This window comes from Oryctolagus cuniculus, chromosome 5 (assembly GCF_051225735.1).
Source record: "Oryctolagus cuniculus isolate XC-2025 breed Fujian yellow rabbit chromosome 5, ASM5122573v1, whole genome shotgun sequence".
In the NCBI taxonomy this organism is placed as follows: Eukaryota; Metazoa; Chordata; class Mammalia; order Lagomorpha; family Leporidae; genus Oryctolagus; species Oryctolagus cuniculus.
Window position 1 is genome coordinate 124007795 of NC_142871.1, and position 21305 is coordinate 124029099.

General features: G+C 40.0%; 1 protein-coding gene across 2 annotated transcripts; it reads right to left on the reverse strand.

Moving 5' to 3' along the window:
- Positions 1 to 4212: 4212 nt before the first annotated feature.
- On the reverse strand, positions 4213 to 20872 carry ENPP4 (ectonucleotide pyrophosphatase/phosphodiesterase 4). 2 transcript variants are annotated; one of them, XM_008263001.5, is made up of 4 exons: positions 20615 to 20872; positions 10717 to 11575; positions 9229 to 9399; positions 4213 to 7659 (listed from the first exon to the last, which is right to left on the reverse strand). In XM_008263001.5, exons 2-4 carry the CDS (start codon positions 11540 to 11542, stop codon positions 7295 to 7297), a joined length of 1362 nt encoding a protein of 453 aa, XP_008261223.1. In that variant the 5' UTR covers positions 11543 to 11575; positions 20615 to 20872; the 3' UTR covers positions 4213 to 7294. The 2 variants fall into 2 exon arrangements, with proteins under 2 accessions (XP_008261223.1, XP_089189353.1); XM_089333227.1 differs by lacking the exon at positions 10717 to 11575 and having other exon boundaries at positions 20615 to 20794.
- Positions 20873 to 21305: the final 433 nt, after the last annotated feature.

Sequence of the window (21305 nt, forward strand, 5' to 3'; positions counted from 1 at the left end):
GCCTGTGGCACCGGCACCCCGGGGTTCTAGTCCTGGTTGGGGCGCCGGATTCTGTCCCGGTTGCTCCTCTTCCAGGCCAGCTCTCTGCTGTGGCCCGGGAAAGCAGTGGAGGATGGCCTAAGTCCTTGGGCCCTGCACCCACATGGGAGACCAGGAAGAAGCAACTGGCTCCTGGCTTCAGATCGGCACAGCGCGCCAGCCATAGCAGCCATTTGGGGGGTGAACCAACGGAAGGAAGACCTTTCTCTCTGTCTCTCTAACTCTGCCTCTCAAAAATAAAACAAAAAATTATGCAGGGACAGGCAATTGGCACGGTAGTTAATACGCTACTTGAGATGCCCACACCCCTTATCAGACTGCCTGGATTTGAGTCCTGGCTCTGCTCCCAGTTCTAGCTTTCTTTTAATGCAGATCCTGGCAGGCAGTAGACTCAAAATAGTTGGGTCTCTGTTGTTACCCAAGTGGAAGACCTGGACTGAGTGCTAGGCTCCTGGCTTTCGCTGGCCCACCTCTGGCTGTTTTGAACATTTGGGAAATGAATCAATGGATAGGATTCTCTCTCTCTCTATCTCCCTCTCTTCCTCCCTCCCTCCCTCCCTCCATGTCTCTGTGTTTGTGCTTGTTTCTCTGTCTCCTTGCCTTTCAAATAATTTTTAAAGTTAACTTTAAAAAGTATAATGCAAATTTTCCATAAACCTTTTCAATCTGACTTGTACTCCAATTTTCAAAATTGGAAAATGGCTGAAGCATACAGGATGTCTCTATTCTCTTCTACAACTTCAAGTAACTACAATAATCTCAAATCTCTTTAATTAAAAAAAAAAGGATTCTAAATATTAAACTCAGTTCTTTCAGTTATTTTTAGTGGAGGAATTAACCTGAACCTTATTCTGCCATTAATAGAAACAGAATTTCCTGAATCATTGCTAAGTATAAAAAGCATAATGACAACAGCTAACACTTTTTGGGAACTTGTCATTTTCCAACCATTCTTCTAAATATAGTAACTTCTGTATATAGTAACTCAATGCTTAGAATAACCATATGAAACAGTATTGCTTTTATTCCATTTTGTAGACTTTATTTCCTTTCTCCCACTTATTTTGAATTTTTTCTATTAGTTTCCTAAAGCATTAGCTTCAGTTGATTTTGAACCTTTCTTCTCGTCTTATTCAAAGTTATAGAATTCCAAGACTTAAGCTGCATACTGAATTTGATGTTTATATTCATCATCATTCACTGTGAAATATATTCTAATTTCCTTTTTTTTTGTTTGATCCATAAAGTACAAAACAGTAAATATACTATTTAATTTCTGACTTTTAAGCTTTTTCTGGAACACACTGTTATTTAATCTAATTCAGTTGTGGTCCAAAATCACACTTCGTAAGACTGCAATCCTTTAGGGTAATGCAAATAGCCTATCCTGGTAATTCTTCCAATGCACTTTAAAAATGTCTTTCGCAGTTTGGGGCTGTAATCTTTAAATGTCACAAAAACTAAGGTAGTTGATATCATCCAGCTCTTCTGTCTCCCGATTTTTGTTGGTGGTGGTGGTCTAACTGCTACAATCAACTACAGCACTAAATTCTTCGGTTGTGTTTATGGATTCTTTTTACTTAGTCTCACCAATTTTTGATTCATGTCTTTAAATTTTACATTTTTGTACACTTTTTAAATTGTCTTTGATATGACTCCTTTTACCAAAATGAAAGGTTCCTCTTGATTTCTGGAAATTCTTGTGTAAAGATTACTTTGTCTGATATTGATACAGAAGCTCCAGTATTCTCATGGTTAGTTTCTTTTCTTTCACTTTCAGTTTGTATCTTTGTTTTACAGTGTGTCTCTTGTAGACTAAATATACTTGTATCTTGCTTTTTCATCCAATTAGATAATTTTTGTCTTTTCACTGAGATGATCATTCCACTTACATTTAACTACTGATGTTTTTGGATTAATTTTCCATTTGACATCAATGTTGTATTTCAACACAAAAAAATCCATTCTTTTTCCTAGAACATTAGTTGTATGAAATAAATATAACATTGATATTCAAATTGAATAAAGAGGCACTAAAAAAGGATTATTCATTTTTGGGGCCTGATTTTTTTTGTACAATAGTTTACCAACTTTTCCAATATACTTTTTAAAAAAAATTTATTTATATATTTGAAAGGCAGAGTTACAGAGAGGCAGAGGCAGAGAGAGGCCTTCCATGCACTGGCTCACTCCCCAAATAGCCACAACGGCCAGCGCTGGGCTGACCCAAAGCCAGGAGCCAGGACCTTTTCTGGGTCTCCCACACAGATGCAAGGGCCCAAGGACTTTTGCCATAGCAGAGAGCTGGATCAGAAGTGGAGCAAGTCAGGTCTCAAACTGGCACCCATATAGGATGCCAGCACTGCAGACAGCAGCTTTATGCATTACACCACAGTGTATTTTTTTAATTACAAAAACTGGTATGGATAACTATAAGAAATGATAGATATTATTAATTTGCTTCACTATAAAAATAATTTTACTACTACTTTATGTATCCTGTAACATCATGTTGTATACCTTAAACAGTCACATAAATTTTAAAAAAAATTTTTAAAGATATTGGTCTGTTTTAGTTTCCTTGCCCTACTGGATATAAGCTTTTTCAATATTTCCATTGGAAATTCTTCATTTCACATTTATTTTGAAATTTATTTGTTGCAAAGAGTATAACACAGACTCTTACGATTTTTTAAATATCTTTTTTCTTAAACATGTGCTTTGTCTCCATCAGCTCGCCCCACTCTACCTCTTTGATTAGGTTAGCCTCCAATCTCCCTCTTCCAGAATTCAGATGCCATTTGGAGCTCACATTTAGGTTTCTTCCTTCTTCTGAATCTTTGCCCCTCACTCTTCACTTCCCCGGGATTTTCTCAATGCCTGGGCACAAATCAAATCTTACATTTTTTACAGATTTTTCTGCCTTCAGCAAGAGGGCTGGTTTGAATTACACAGTATGCCATTAATGGGAAAAGAATTCCTACAGAATTCTTCCTAGAAGGGGGAAAAAATTAGGGGAAGCCTTAACAGAAATAAGGGGTATAAAAAATACATATATATATATATATATATTCACTCTTTTCAGTAGAAAATTTAAACAACTGTAAATCAGTATTACTGCCTGACAAAATCTCTTTGTAAAATATGTGTCTGTGTTTGTTTGGGGGCTAATTTCTATTGGTCCTTTCCCTTTCTACCATTCCAGTCTCTGAAAGTGAAGTAAAGCATAGTAGGTATGAAAAGCATGCTCATTAAGCAACTTGTAATTCAGACTTTTAACACAAGAGGGAGATTTGTACTGGAGACACCTATGCATCTACAAACCACCACCACCAACCCATCAGTGAGAGATTAGGTTCGGTGTCAGACATCAAAGATGTGGAAAAACAAGGCCTGCACAGAAGATTGGCTTGCTCTTTGGGTGCAGATTCCGCCTTTGCCTCCCAAGTCATTCTGATCATTGGACATGAGTCAGGGGACTACTAGTTTCAACCCTTAAAACCATCTGCACACGTTTGTATACACACACACACACAGGCATAAAGGACTCCAAGAATCAATCAGATTATTTGAATTCTCACATACTCTCTCAAGCAAGGGTTTTTACAGCTGTTTAAATTGCCCACTGGAGAGTACATACAAGTAATTTGTTCAATTTCAAAGAACTCTCTTTCCATAGTTATCTTTCATTTCATTTTCCCATGGTTCACAGTAGTGTTCACTGTTATGAAAAACAGGAAATGAATTAATCACCACTCTAGCAGAGGGAACTCTAATTTAATTTACATTCAATTGGCTGAGACATTAAATGCCTATGGCTATGTACTATAACCACCCTCCCTTCATCACTACTGCTTTGTAACCAGTAACTTCCCTTCTACAATAAGCCACTAAGTGATAGTTTTCAAGGTTCTGCAAAATATACTTTGTCTTTCTTTTTAATGCTGGAATTATATTATTCACTGTTTTAAATCTGAGTAAATGTTATGAACTTATACCTGTTTTTTTGAAGAAAAAAAAACTATAATGAATGACTCTGAAAGATTTTGCAATAATATTAAATCATGACAATACATCCTACCACAAAATGTGTATTTTGCAGGAAGGTGACAAATTAAAAATAATCAATGATATTGCTCTTTATATTTAATAATCACAATAAGAATGCTTTGGTAAATTTTAATCACATAAATGTTTTAATCATAAGCAACAATATTATACAATCAAAGTAGTCAAAATATATTTTTTAACTTAAGGCACTACATATGAATTTCTCTAAAGCACATTCATGTTATTTATGTACTACTTTAAAAAGTAACAATAAATATACCTATTATATCTCATCTTTGTCTTTCATTTGTAATTTTATATATTAACAATGAAGTAAAATCCTCCGAATAAAAGGAATTAATATAAATACAAACATCTTTAAAGCTTACAAAAGATGGGCAAAAGAGAAGGAGATACCCAAAATGATAAACTCCTTTACTCTTTCAAGAATTTATCTGTAGATTCTTATTCCAAGCCTAACAGCATAATAACACAAAGCCCACTGCATAGGGCATTGAAATATTGTGTTGCTGTTTAGAAGAATAACTTATAGATTAGCAGTAACACAACTGTCCCAAAGTTATAAGTAAATGTACTTACTCTGAAGTAACCAAAAACTCATAACTTTCCTATTATATTTGCATATTGTTGTCATAAACAATTAATGTTTCCTAGAGTCAAATACTTTCAACCACTCAGAAAACACAGCAGCATGTCACTTAATTATTTAACAAAATACATTTCAAACTGTACAAGGCTAACTTTACTACAAGATTTTCTCAGTGTTCTACAGGATCCTTGATTTTAACAGTGATGATTTTTTTAAATATACAAATGAATTAACACAAAGTTCAATACAATTTATAGTTATCTTTGATTAAATAAATACTATTCTTCTTATCCCACCAACATACACTTTAAAAAATACCTAATGTAAAATTAAATCTAATATTTAGAGAATGGAATGAAAAACAAGGTAAATAGTTAAAAGTCTTGTTGGTAGGGTTAAGGTCTAACAAGAAATCTTTTCCTATTCCATCCTCTATAAAACTCACTCACTGATTGGATGCCATACTTCTGAAATTCATAGATAGCTATCAAGCTAACACACCATTGCAAGAACGAAGTTCTAGTCAACAAGTACAAAATATTCTATTTTAGACAGGTCAATATTCTATTTTAGACAGGTCCACTATGTAAGAAAAAAGTTTCAAATGCAACAGTTCTATTCTTTAATAGAAATTAAAATGGAAAGGGCATTTCCTATTATTTCATTTAGATAAGCTATTAACCTTTAGAATAACTGTTTTATATGAAGAAAAGTAAGCAAAAATATAATCTATCAAAAAGTAAAATCAGTCTGTTTGTATTTCATTTATTTATTATGCTGTTCTTTATACAGTAAACTTATGACCAAGAGTATGAATTACTCATGCAGGGTATGGAAATGCTTCTTAGAAACTTCAGATACAACAGGCACCAAATACCAGGCTCAGGAAGTTAGCAGTGACCCCGTAGGAGGCTTATATGTTTGGTGATAGGCACCACTGTTAGTTTTATCATCACACATAGCCAACATGTAACTGGGCTGTATATTTATTGTACTTGAAAAATCAGATTCATATCTATGTAAGTTACCATTTACTTTACATTGTTAGCATTTTAAATACCACACTATTAATATAAGTTTCTCACATCAGAGCCTGGTAAATGGTTCTCAAATCCAATTTCTCCCCACAGTGGATACAAGCCAGTCTGCCACTACCAGTTTCTTCATTCTAATTTTGATTATTAAAAGGTACAACCTAATAAGGGCAAGATGACAGTTCTTCTTTCACAACAAATCTCTGGCTCTGAAAACACATGTGGAAAGATATGAGCAGAGTGAGTATTTCCATTATCCAAATTTAAGAGAAAAAAACAGAGACAGCACCATGGCTACTCTACCACTTAACATATACGAATGGTATAAAAGATGGGAAAATGTTAAATGCCATTTTAAGTTTTCTTTCCTTTTTTTAAAGAGTTATTTTATTTATTTGAAAGGCAGAGTTACAGAGAGAGAGAAGGATACAGAGAGAGAATTAAGTTTCTTAATTATTGTCCAAAAAGTAAGGCATAAAGTCCCAAAGGTAAATATAAAAATCTCTCTTCATGATTTTGACCCAATCAAAATAAGATTTGTATTCAGGCCATGAATGTTTCTACAGCACTTGAATATCTCAGGTCACAATAAATAGCATGAAAAGGTTAAAAATGGCAACCAAAAATAACAAGTTGTTAAACATTATCATTTTAACTTGTGAGAAGAAAGTAAACAAATATGAAATGCAAAACATAACCTTTCTTGAGAGCTATATCCTAGGGCAATGCAGAAGCCTGGCTACAGTCCAGTCCCCTTTGATCTGCTTCTGTAAGACCCATAACATACTAACATTTACACACCCTTACATGCAAACACACACACACCCCACAGTAACTTACACAAGGCATTAAGAATAAATACCAATAACTGACTGCTAATCTTAATAGCAATAATTTTTAAAAATATAACTTTTGAGATTTCACCAGCCTAAGGGTCTTAACAAAGACAATGGTGAAAACACAGGCTTTATATCACACGGTCTTTGTTTTTGTTTCTTAACACTTTTCTTTAAAATAAATTCTTTGTATCTTAGATCTTTTCTGTCTGGCTAACCAATTTTATTAAAAACTAGAAAATTTCTTACATTAAGGATTTACTTGAGGTACAGACTAATTAAAGATAAATATAAAAATATAGCAAACTTTCCCTCCCTGATACACAAAATCCACAAATTGCATAAAGATTTCTGATGTTTCATTTATAAATATATAAATTTATTAGAAAAACATGCCTATTAAATTTTGGTATGTTTCACTTAAAAGATGTATCATATCTTTACTCCAAAAAAAAAAAGGCATAGGGAGCATTTTTCTCAAAAGCTATTTCTAGTTACAGAAATAGATGGTGCCAACTAATGATTTATTTGCACTTTTACTATGGTCAGGGTCATGTTGGCTAATGGACAAAAACAAAACAGAAGGAAAAATGAAACAAAATAATTTCAGCATGCTTGGACAAAATCGTCTTCCAAAGTATACTTTTCCATGGTTGTAAGAGTATTACATGGATGTATCCTTAGTTTTATGATTAACAAACTCTTTGTATAAACCCCAGCACTGGTTACTCAATTAAAGGGTCATCATCATCTTCTTGTAGCTGAAGTCGGGAAAATGGCTGTGGTACAGAGAATCTGTTCTGCATGATTATTATGAGACATGTAAGAGTAGTTAACACCAAGAGTGCACCAATCACAATTCCAATGGCTTCTGGGAGATTAATGCACCACTGGTCAACTAATAAGCACTTAGTATGACCAAAGGTTCCATTATTGGGATGTGGCTTTACTCCCAGGATGTGACACATCATTGGATAAATATCCACAATGTCAATTGTGCTGTGCTTGTGGCCTTTGTGAAATGCAGGACCGTGGGCAGCTAGAAACGGATGCATACTAGGCAAAGAATTATCGTAACCATGGTCACCTACTGAAAAAGAACAAAACGACATTAGTAAATAAGACCAGCCTTTCTAATTACAAAACAACTTGTTTCTAATATAAACACACTAGATTGCACTAGATTTTTGTCAGTCTAATTCGCATTCAGTAAGATTCTGGTTAGTTGAACCTTTCAGAGCCAGAATTAAAAATTTCTATTTTCCCACAACTCAGCCATGTTCCCTGTTTCACATACATACGCCCCTTTTCCCAATCTGTCACAGCCTTGGGCTGCTTCCCAACCTGATCCACTTATCTGTCAGACCTCGCCTCACTTACTCTGACCTCCAGCACTGTTTGCACAAAGATCACTGCAAACAGTGCCAGTGACAGAAAAGAGTGCGTCTGGCAGAGGGTTCTGTACAGCTAGGGGAGAGCAGAAGTAAGGAAAGCAGTGAATAGGGAAGCAGCAAATCTCCAACCCTACCTACCCGAATTGCTCCTGTGATAAGAAATAGGGTGACCTATGACTGGTTTGCTGACAGTTAACAAACACCTCAATCTCAGCGAGGGCAGATGAGTGAGAATCTTACACTAGGGATTCTTGTATTCAATGTGAAGTCTAACCACATGACTTCCACTTACAACTCCAGTAAAGTGTGACTCAAGGAAAACATGTAATGATCTCTGATATATATTTCCAATACCTTTTTTCCACACTACCCTGTATTTTCCAGGTTTTTGACAATGAGTACTTAAAATAGCATAAATAGAAATAATATATGAACTCCACTGACCCTTCAAATTTCTTATTCTTGCCTGATGCTTCTGGATTGCTACAGATCAGGGATCTGCAAACTACAGCCCATGGCCAAATATGGCCTCCACCTGTTTTGTAAACAGAGTTTCAGTGACACACACCACTTCCTTTATTTACAAATCATCCATAGCTGCATTCACAATACAAAAGCAGAGCTGAGGAGCTGAGATAAGGAATTTGCTGGTCCACAAAGTCTGGGCCCTTTGGAGAAAAAGTTGGCTTACCCCTTGCAATAGACTACAAAATCAAATTTTTCTCAAAGTATACAAATTGGATGTGAAACAGGCACAAATAAGCTTCAGCTGAGGCAATCCCTGGAACATGTTCCTATACGTTTTTTCAGTTTTAGGACAGATTGGTACATCCATTTTATTTACCTGTTGGGCTGTTTGTTTACTTTCTGGTTTATGCCCAGTGTTCTAAACAGCTGAAGCATTTGAGAAAATTATTTCATCATTAGGAAAAGTCTGAGTTACTCAGATTTTTTAAAAGACAAAAAAAAAAGGAATTTTCTCTCCCCTTTCACTTTCTTTACTTCTCTTTTACTTTCTACAAATTAAGAGAACCAATCACAAAAATTACCGATAGTCACTGCAGTTTCAGTAAGAAAGTGAAACTACTCCTTCACCGTTAAAATTATCCATCCTAATCTGCACGAAGACCTGAGAATGATCTAGACAAAAACTGAAGAAATCATATGGAATGAGCATCTCTGAATTAAAGTACCCTCTCAACAGAACAGTCATAACATGTAATTCATCCTAGGCTGCAAAAGAGATACTCCAAATAAATACTTACATTTTGATAATGATGTATTTAACACAAATGTCCAGCCTTCATCAGCAACCAAAATAATAGGCTGAATTCGATCATTATGTTGGTAATAAAATCTGTTAGGAATATCTTCTTTGAGATAAACATTCATGTTAGTACTACAGTTTTTCAGTTTGTTGTAAGCCTCTGTTTTATCTGGAAGCAAAAGGAAAAGCAAAAAGGAAAAAAGTCACGGTTGGCTGATAAGGAAAAAATATACCCAACTAGAATAACAGGAAATAAATTCTGAACATCATCTATTAAAACCATTCTTGATTCTGTAAAATAGAGCAATATCAATTATGTGACAATGTTGGGAACTGATATTGATACACACTCCTCTTCACAAGCATTCCCTTCTCTTTTTCATTCTGTATCCTAGTGTACTTTTATAGAAAGGGGACAATTTTCCTGTCTAGTTTCCTAAGTAAATATAAACTAATTACATATTACTATGAATACTAATTAATAATTCGGCCATTGGCAGAAGAAAGGTATAGCTCACTAAAATGTCAACTTGGGGCAGGCACTGTGGTGCAATGGGTTAAGCTACCTCTTAGGTCACCTGCATCCCATATCGAAATGCTGGTTCAGTACACAGCAGGGAAGGCCCAAGTACTTGGGTCCCTCTCACCCACATAAGAAACACAGGTGTTGCAGGCATTTGGGCAATGAACCAGTAAATGGAAGATCTTTGCCCCTCTCTTTCACTCTGCCTTTCAAATAAATAAAGGCAGATCTTTAAAATGTAAGGTTTTTCACGTATAAAATTTCCTTTTCCTCATTAATTAAAAAACATAACAAAAAACACAGAAATAATCACTTTGACCTAAACTGTAAGACTACTGCTCCAAGCTTGTAAATTAAGGGAGAAAAAACACAAGGGTATTTCAAAAAGTTTGTGGAAAGATGGAATTAAGGGCCCTGCGCTATCACACAGTAGGTTAGGCATTGCAGCATTGGCATCCCATATGAGTGCCGGTTCCAGTCCTGACTGCTACACTTCTGATCCAGCTCTCTGCTAATGCACCTGGGAAAGCAGCAGAAGATGGCCCAAGTGTTTAAGCCCCTGCACCCACATGGGAGATCCCAATGAAACTCCTGATTCCTGGCTTTGGCCTGGCCCAGCCCTGGCCATTAGAGCCATTTGGGGAATGAACCAGCAAATGGAAGATCTCTCTCTCAGTCTCTCTTTCTCTCTAATTCTGACTTTCAAATAAAAATAAAAAATAAATACTTTTTAAAAAGATGGAATTAAAAGACAAATTTATCTTGGTGAAATTCAGGCAGAACTGTTTTATAATACTCATCTTCCATGATCTTTATGAAGGCTTCAGAAATCCTACCCCAAGTAACCATGAGTATGTGGGTCCTGAATCACAGCAAGAACTCAACTATTTTATACACCCCTCCCTCCTCAAGCAAGTGTCCAATTCAAACAGTAATATTCAATTGGCTAAAAAGTTTACTTACTTATCTTGGGAAGTATTGCAGCAACTGGGGTCAAATCTATAAGAGTGTAGTTTGAACGATCGAGGCAAAGATCCAAGTTTATCAGTCTTTTCTGAGAACACTGGGTCATCCCATGATCACTTGTAATAATCACATTAAGATTTTCCCACAACCCTACTAACTTGAGTTTCTGAACTAGAGCACCAATATGATCATCTACTTCTTTCAACACCTTGCGCATGTTTTCTTTATCTTCAGGTCCGTATTTGTGGCCACTTGCATCTGGTTCTTCCCAGTAGAGTGTTGCAAAGGTGACTGGTGGGTTTGAATGGCTTAGCCACATGGTAATATAATTTAGTCTCTCTTCAAATGACACTGAAGAATTATAATTCATAAAATAAGAAGGTGTGACATTGTGAATGGGTACATCGGTACCAGGCCACATAGCGGCAGCGCTGGATCTGTTTTCCTGAAGCTGATTGGTCACCCAAATGGGTACTGCTTCATTCCACCAAAAAGGATCCTTGTCATTAGAGTCAGAAAAATGTTTCTTTGTGACAACATCATACATGGAATTAGCCACAATTCCATGGCTTTCTTCATACAAGCCGGTTACAATACTATAATGGTTTGGAAATGTTTTTGTGATAAAAACATTTTTAACATGTTCCACCAAGACACCCTCTTTGATAAAATTCTGAAGATGAGGAAATTCATAGTTCTGCAGATAGTCAGCTCTAAAGCCATCAAAGGACACAAGGAGTAGCTTGGGTGGCAAAGTGTAGGAAGAGTTGCCTCTGCAACCAGTTATAAGTCCATAAAACACAAGCACTACCAGTAACTTCATACTGAACACGCTGAAGGACAGCAACCAGAGTCCCTGAAACATAGAATCACAATTCACAGACAGTAATACTATTTGATTTTGATTAGGTTTCAGAAGTTTAGCCAACTGGCAAAAAGAACCAACATTTATAAATCTTTTGTATTCCAGTTTTACCTATGGTAACTTAAATAATGCTTATTTTTAAAGAACTGATTAAGGCTAAAGTTATCAAATTCCCACTTGTATATGTCCTGCCCCACCCTTCATGCTCTGAACGTGAAACGGGCCAGTCTTACAGTCTTCTGTAAGTCTTATATGGCTGTCTGGCTGCCTTATTCATCTACAACAACAGAAATTATCCTGAAGACTTAGATGTAAAAACAAAAAAGATTCTTTTGTACAAAACACAAATAATGCCAAGCTTTCAGAGGCTCTAGAGAAGAAGATTATTTTTCTAGATTAATGAATGCTAACCCATAGTTAGCACTTTCATCCATTGCTGGAAATTCTAACATATTGGTATAACCTAGTTCTTACTGAAAAGCACTGGCATACAAAATGGAAGTGAGAAAGATGCTATTTGAGAAAAAGGTACCTCTTCAGTTTGTCTGCCCCAATATTCACACAAGGTTGACTAACAAACAGACCAAGCCTACTGGCACTTGAATGCCACAGCAACTGCTGAAGAAACTCCACAGCTGTTGAAATGAGTCTTACCACCACACTCTTCTTCAACTTCTCCTTTACAATCAAAGACATAACTATTCTTCCTGATACTCAGCCTCAAAGCTGTTCTTTATTTTTTGACCTTCCAAAAAATAACCCATTAACTACCAAAATAGTTTTTCTCATAATAAATCTCCCTGCCTTATGTTTTCTGTGTCTCTAGAGAAACAGGATATGTGATTTAAGTAGAATGATCCACTGTGGAGTGGTAGCATGCCTCTTCCTTGTGACACGAGAGAAGGAACCAAAGCTAGACCAGCTAACAGGTTTGAACCTGGACGTGAAGTTGCCTTCTCTGTGTAATTGGAAGTACTGTTAATTACTGTGAGAGAGTAGGGTGCTGCAGAGGTCAGAGGGACACAGAGAATACCTGAAACAGCCATTACAGAGAATGGGGGCATATGAGGAAACAGCAGGGCTTACCAGCCATGCTCACAGACAGCATCAAGACTTTTCAGAGCAACACTGTTTTCCCTACTAAATGACCCTGGCACCGGCATGAACAAAACAGGCAGCTGATTCTCCCTGGACTGGAGATCCTACCAGAATCTGAAGACAGATTAACGTGAAGGCGCTAAGGAGTGGCTGAAGTTTGAGCTGCAGTATCTAAGCTGAAACTGATAGATATGTGCAAAGTAAAGAGGGTTCTGGACTAGAGGTTCTGAGGAAGTCAGAGAATTGATGTTTTAAGAGTCACTTTCAGAGAAAGATGCAAAGATGTGAGGTGGTAGCCAGAGTGAGGTGACTAAATTCACTATTTTACGGTAAGAAGACCATGGCATGGCCATAGGGGTACACATCTTAAGCAGTGGTGAGCATAAGATCAATATGTTCATCAGATTCACAAGTAATTTAATGTGAATTCTTTCTCCAAACTAGACTGCAATTACTTCAAGGTAGAGACTTTATTTCAAACATACCAACTAGACGATCTGTGTTGTTTGAGGGGGCCTTGGCATAATGGGTTAAGCGCCACCTGCAACGCCAGCATCCCATATGGGTGCCGCCGGTTGGAGTCCCAGATGTTCTGCTTCCTATCCAGCTCCCTGCTAATATGCCTTGGAAAGCAGCAGAAGATGGCCCAAGTACCTGGACCCCTGGACCCACATGGGGGAGACCCTGATGAAGCTCTTGGCTCCTGGCTTCAGCCTCCCCAATTCTGGCCACTGTGACCAGTTGGGGAGTGAACATTTGGAAGAACTCTCAGTCTGTCTTTATTTCTCTCTCTCTCTCTCTCTGTAACTACCTTTCAAATAAATAAATAAATCTTTAAAAACATATATTGTTTGAAGCTGTGACCTTCTAAAAAAAACAGTGACTTAAATTTTGAAGACCAAAGACAGAATCCTATTTTTGAGAATTGTTAGGTCTGGAAAATCCCCACCATTTTAACTGTAGACAAACTGCCCTGTCATGTGGAAGATCTGTTGCTGGTACCAATCAACAAACCAAAAACAGTGCCAAATAACAAAATCAAACCACCTCTCCAAGGACACAGTAACAATCTTAATAAGCAGTAAAGACATACTTCCATAGGCACAGCACCAGTCATGGCTCAGCATTTTCAGCTACAGGGAATCTAGACAGTACACTGCATTTTTCATTCAGCATTTTGTGCCCCTTGACACAGCATTTATGCACAATTTAACTCCTTCCTCAGAAGTCTTCAGTGGATTTGGTCAGACAACAATATTATGTGGGCTGCTGCTCTAGGTTCCAGAAAAGTTAGGATTTGTGTCAAGAGTATGCAGGGATGAGTAACTGGTTTCTCTCTGTGTATAGCTTCTTTCTCATACCCAATATTTATTTCCAACAACATAGTAGACTTAAAACAGCAAATCAGTGTAAACCATCTCCTCAAGGGGGAAAAAGATATTCATAAGGTTATTTTTATTTGCTGCCCTGGCTCTATCCCCAAGTAACGATTCTTTTCTCCAGCAATCCCACTGTATAAATTATTCTGCTGTCAAGTCTAAACCAATATGTCAGGATGAATGCATTCTCCATGCCTCCAAATCTTCACCCTTAGTTCCCTAATCTGTTGATTGATAATATGTATTTGTTTGAAAGTCAGAGTTACAGAAAGAGAGGGAGAGACAGAGAAGAGAAATCTTCCATCTGCTGGCTTAATCCCCAAATGGAGATAATGGGCTGGATCAGGTTGAAGTCAAGAGCCAGGAGCTTCATCTAGATCTACCATGCGGACAGCAGGGGCCCAACTCCTTGGGTCATCTTCTACTGCTTTCCAAGGAACATCAGGAGCTGCGTCAGAAGTGGAGCAGCTGAAATTACGAGCTGGTATCCATGTGGGATGCCGGCATTGCAGGCAGTGGCTTAACCTGCTGAGCTACAATGCCAGTCCCAGTTCCCTAATCCTTTAAAACAGCTCATTATTCTCTCAATCACAGAGAGATCTTCTGACCCCACCAGTCTAGTCAATTCTACCTTTAAACCACCTAATGTGGGGCCGGCGCAGTGGGTTAGCACCCTGGCCTGAAGCGCCGGCATCCCATATGGGTGCCAGTTTGAGACCAGGGTGCTCCACTTCCGATCCAGCTCTCTGCTATGGCCTGGGATAGCAGTAGAAGATGGCCCCAGTTCTTGGGCCCCTGCACCCGCGTGGGAGACTCAGAAGAAGCTCCCGGCTCCTGGCTTCAGATCAGCACAGCTCCGGCCATTGTGGCCAACTGGGGAGTGAACCATCGGATGGAAGATCTCTCTCTCTCTGCCTCTCCTCTCTCTGTGTAACTCTTTCAAATAAATAAATAAATCTAAAATAAATAAATAAATAAATAAATCACCTAATGTGACACAAGAATCACTGAAGGGAGCTTGTTAATGTGCAGCCATTCAATCTCTACATATTTGAGATTCTAATTCAGAGTAGAGGCCAGGAGCCTGTATTTTAACATCTACCCACTGTTATCCATCTCCACTGCTGCTGTACTTAAGTCAACTCTTCCCATCCCAGAGCACTTTTGTTTCTTAATTCATCTTCTTACCTCAACCATCTTCATTCTCCCCCAACATCTGCCAGCAACTTAATTCCTAGACATAACTGTTCGTGGTACTGCCCCAGTAAAAAAGGAATGTTCAAATGTCCACCCTGCTCCCCACCTCACCTTTTTTTTTTTTGTTTTTTTTTTTTTGTTGTTTGTTTTTTTTGACAGGCAGAGTGGACAGTGAGAGAGAGAGACAGAGAGAAAGGTCTTCCTTTTGCCGTTGGTTCATCCTCCAATGGCCACCGCGGCCGGCGCGCTACGGCCGGCGCATCGCGCTGATCCGATGGCAGGAGCCAGGTGCTTCTCCTGGTCTCCCATGGGGTACAGGACCCAAGCACTTGGGCCATCCTCCACTGCACTCCCTGGCCACAGCAGAGAGCTGGCCTGGAAGAGGGGCAACCGGGACAGAATCCGGCGCCATGACCGGGACTAGAACCCGCTGTGCCGGCGCCGCAAGGTGGAGGATTAGCCTAGTGAGTCGCGGCGCCGGCCCCCACCTCATCTACACAAAAAGTCAAAAACTTCATCTTGATTTCAAGCCCTTCCAATAACTAGGCCAAACCTGAATGTAAATTACTGTGAAACAGTTACAAAAATAACTGCCAACTTTAATTACCATTCACCATACTTCACTGTCATAATCTGAAATTTATTATAATACGTAAGACATAAGAATCACTCATCTTGCTGACTTGTAGGTGACCTACATTACCTCTTCAGTAACATTTTGTTTTCAAAACCTCATAAATTTACTACCTGCACATGAAGTCTTGCTTAAACACCCTTTCTCAGGAGATTAAAAAAAAATTCACATGTACACACACACACACACACACACACACCAGGAAACAAAGGCTTTATATTTTACAAATAAAAGGCATAAATGATCAAAATGATGAATCAGAAAGACAGCCTTTTAACACTTCAATCAACTTTGTTCTCTAACACCAAAACTTTTCTGTAACATTGTGCTTAATATTAACTCAATATAATACACAGTATGTCTGAAACTTTTCCAATTTGGTTAGCTCTAAGAGTAGAGGGGTGTCAAGGCAATTCAACAAATGTTGTTGGGACAACTGGAAACCAAACAAATGAATTTGGACCCCTCTCTCAATCTGGTACCACACACAAAAAATCACTCCAAATTTATCGCTGGCCTAAATTAAGAGCTAAAACTATAAAGGTCTTAGAAGAAAATATAGGGGTAAATCTTTATAACTTTGGGTTAGGCAAATCTTTCTTAGATACTAAACCAATAGTGTGGGGAGCAACTGGGAGCAACTCGGACTAGACTAAGTTACTGGAATTAAGACTTATTCTATGCATCTGCTCTCCCACAATATGGCGCTGAGAAGGGAGCAACAGCTACACAGCTGCCTCCAGTTCAACCAATAAACTGTAGGACCTAGTCCTGATTGGAGGAGAGCAGCGTACTCGGTGTGTGGGTAGCAGAGTTGGGATTGGTGGAAGAGGACTATAAAGGAGGAGAGAGACAACATGCACCAGGAACATCTAAGGGGAACATCTATCTGAAGGAACACCTGTGCAGCCCCCGAGAGAGCCAGCCGGCTGGCGGTGTGCCGCTCCCCCGCGGAAGTGGGGAAAGTGGCTGGGGGAACCGCCCTTCCACGGAGGTGGAAGGGTCGGTAGCCAACCCAGGAAGAACCAGCAGCAAACCCGGGGAGGGCCGAGCAGACGAAAGAACAGCGCAGGGTCCTGTGTCGTTCCTCCACGAAGAGGGGGAGCGACAAATAGCACAAAAGATTAAAAAGAGAGAAATAAATGAGTTTCCTCAAAATTAAAAAATTTTGTGCTTGAATGAACACCATCAAGAAAATGAAAAGATAAGCCACAGAATGGGAGATGAAAATCATGTATCTAGATTATATAAAGAATTGTTACAATTTAATAATAATGTTGAATACTTCTATTTAAAAATGAGCAAAGGGGGACTGGCGCTGGGGCAGAGCAGGTTAACAGCATGGCCTAAAGTGCCAGCATCCCATATGGACACCGGTTTGAGACCCAGCTGCTCCAATTCCAATCCAGCTCTCTGCTATGGCCTGGGAAAGCAGTAGAAGATGGCCCAAGTCCTTGCACCACTGCACCCGCGTGAGAGACCTGGAAGAAGCTCCTGGCTTCGGATGGGCACAGCTCTGGCCATTGTGTCCAACTGGGGAGGGAACCATCGGATGGAAGACCTCTCTCTCTCTCTCTCTGCCTCTCTCTGTGTAACTCTGACTTTCAGATAAATAAATAAATAATCTTTAAAAAAAATGAGCAAAAGATCTGAGAAGACATTTCTCCACAGATACAAATCAACACAAGAGAAGTTGCTCAGCATCACCAGTCATCAGGGAAATGCAAATCAAAATCACAATGAGATACCACTTTGCACTCAATGGGTGAGTAAATAATATTTTTTTTTAAAAACCCACCAGGTAATAAGTGTTGGTGAATATACAGAGAAATCTGAACTTTTATAAACTGCTAATGAGAATGTAAAATGGTACAGCCACTTTTCATTCTGCCACTTCTTCAAAAGGTAAAATATAAGAGTTATCACATGACTTGGAAATTCTAATACTAGATATCTGCTAAAAATGAAAACATATGTTCACACAAAAAGTGGTCCACAAATGTTCACCGCAGCACTATTTGCAACAGTCAAGAAGTCAAAACTCAAATGTCAGCCAGCTAAAAAATGGATAAATAAAATGTGGCATATCTATAAAATGGAATATTTGGCAATAAAAAGCAATGAAGTATTGATAAATGCCTTGAAATACCATGCTACATAACACAAAAAAATCATCTATTTATAATTCCATTGAGATGAAATGCCTACAATAGGCAAAACTGTGGGGTCAGAAAGCATAATGGTAGGGCTTGGGACTGGGGAAAAATGGACAATAAAAGCCAATGGGTCTGATGTTTCTTTTTGTGGTGACAAAAATTCCTTCATACTCATCATGTAGATGCTTGGAACACTCAATAAAAGCATACTCATCAAACAAATGAACTGAATGGTATCTGAATTCTAGCTCAATAAAATTATTTTTTAAAATAGAGCAGAGGAAAGTAAAGTTGTAATCTTCACTGCCATGCCACAAAAAAATATTTCACTTTAACAAAAAAAATTATGTGAATTGATTTCATAATACAGATGTAAGTGTACTAATGTGAAAAAGTTTCAACACCACTTCCCATATGCAAATCAGAACAAACACCATGTCTGCCCCCCTCCTACAAACTACAAATCAACATCTTTCTTCTTCCAATCTTCAGTAAAAAGGATGCTCATGGACCACACGCTGTTAATCCTGGGGTTCAGTTACCTCTTGTCACACTGCGAGGATCCAAGGGCCCCAGCCCTTGCCCTCCAGTTTAACAGTGCAAAGTGGAAAGAATACGAACACTGAAGTTAGAAAGATCTCAGAACTTGAGCTCACACTTAATTGACAGGCAATCTTGGGCAGATCTAACTTCCAGCTTCAGTTTCCTTGTGTGTAAAATGTGGAAGCAAAATGCTTACAGAAAAGGGCATTAAAACTACCTTTACTCATGACAGTGACAAAGCCGTCATACCAGAAAAAACGCTGACAGGCACGATAGGAGTGAACCAGCGCATAGAAGACCTCCGCCTTCCTCTCTCTCCATAACTCTGACTTTCAAATAAATAAATGTTTAATAAAATAATATGGATAATTTAGTTTAATCTCTTTTTACATACGAGGAAGCTGCCTGGATGAGTTCACAAAGCAATTAGTAACACTACCGTGCTCTTGGCAATTTCATGTCCTCAACGAATTTACAAGTCCAGGAACAGCAAGTTAACCAGTCTTGTAACAAATGCCAAACTATTAATTAACAGAACTTCTCCTGCTAGAACATCTGTCATTAGCAGTTCCTGGATTTACATCTACCACATTCTGTTTTGTTAACAGGAAATACTAAGCTATAAACAAACCACCAGGGAGAAGTTCTCAGGTAGTTTCTAGGGAATGCAAATCGAGTTTTTCAAGGAATGAAACTTATGTTACAAATATATCAGGAGAAATTCTATAATTTTCCCCACCAAAAAACAAATATTGGAGAAAGGAAGGAGAAAAAAAAAAGCACACCCCTCTGGACTCCATCCCAACATCCCAAGGGGAAAGTGGGAGTACAAGGTAGTCTTCAAGTCAGGAGACAAAAGAGCCTTTGCGTCCTCTGCGACTTGGTGAACGCTGCTGGTCACCACTAACACGTCATCTGCTCAACCACAATGAATCGCTCAGCCGGCTTCTCCACAGCCTCCCTTTCTATGTACACAGACAACTTAGCTGGCTACCTTTAGATCATTATCAGTTACTGTCTTAACGGTCTAAGGGGGAGAGGTAGAGGGAAATGCCTCCCTAAAAAATACTGTTTAAAAAGTCCCAGGATGCTAATTATTCTCCAGTTTTCTAGCACACAGTCTTCTAGCATCTTCAATACCAGCACACTTCCTTTCTCCGTGGTAAAACACCCTCCCCCCAAGTACTCCCTGTTTTCATCAAAATTTCTTTCCAACGATGCTTCCTAACTAATTGGAAAGCAAGGAAAGACTGGTCTCGGGGTAAGCGAGGCGTTTCTAGGGTCAGACCTGATATAAACCCGATTGTGTGTGTGTGTGTGTGTGTGTGTGTCGCTGGCTGCACGGTCTGGGACCCGTGCCTGGGCCTCCCTGCGCCTCACTGTCCTCTTCTGTAAATGGACCGCTCTTATCTGCAGGGTCCCTGTGCCGAGGAAAAAACTGTGACGCGCTCACTACCGGATGCTGCCGGTCCAACCCACTTCGGTGGTGTCTTACTGTTTGGTTTGCGCGATTCCTAGAAGGTCCGTTTTCAAACGCCAGGTGTACACTCACCCATGATTCACACAGACCCTAATAGTCACACAAACGCGTGCCCGTGCCTTGATGGCGTTCCTTGAAAACCAAGCGTTTTCCCGGCCGGGCGCTGGCACCGGGCCACCCCGCCCGGGCTGGCATCCGCCCAGGGCCCGTCGTTGTCATCCCCGGCCCACCTCCGCCCCCTCCACGGCTGGTCCGCCCGCTTCCCCGACACCCTGCGAGCCACAGTCGGCCTCCTCAATCGCACACCCACCTCTTCCCTCGCCGCCCCCACCCCACACCAGCCCACCGCCCCCGGGTGTCCCGGGTCCCTCGGGTCCGTCGGAGGACGCCCCCGCCCCCGCCTCAGGGCACCTGCAGAGCGGGACGCGCAGGGCGGGGCGGAGTGGGAGGGTCTCTCCATCTCTAGTTCCAAGACCCCCGCTGGACTGGGGAGAAAGTGGCCTTTCCCTCTCAGAATGCAAGGTGCAAGAGGCTCACACTCACCCGCCGCCGCTTCTTTCTGGCGCGGAACCCGCCGCTACCGGAACCCCGCTCTCATGGGTACTTGCCGAGAGGGGGACCTCAGCCAGAGAGAGAGAGAGAGAGGAGCAGGGCTCTTCCTGGGGCGCCTGCGCAGTAGCGGGCGCGCACGCCGCGGTTAACAGCCCCCACCTTCGGCTGCAGTAGGCGCTCCGAGTGTGCGCGGCTGCTGGGCGTGAGCCTGCGGAACAGGCCTGGAGCGGTCGGGTCGGGCCTCCGGCGGAGGAGTTTGAGACATTTCTTTGGATTGGATGCCGGAGCTAGCGTTGAATGTAACTCCCCTTCCTATTGGTTGGATTCAAGCACCACCTGGAGACAGGTGTCTTGGTGCAGCTGAAGTGGACCTGGGACAAAACGTTTGTTCCTCTCTCCCACCACACCCCTTTCTTATCATCCTAGGTCGGAGTGCCCTTCAGGGACCTGAAAACAAGTCAGTCCCGGAAAGGCCCCTGGCGATTGCCAAGTCCATAGCCTCCCACCACTCCCAGTTGCCCTTAATGTGCGCCTGATAGCCTAGGTACAAGCAGGAGAAATCAATTTTGGCTGCACCAGGGTCTGGCACAAATCTAGAGAAACTTCCGTTCCTGTGAGCGAATGCCACTGCAGCCACCAAAGCAATCTAACTTCCTGGAGCAGTGAGCACCTGTCTATGTAG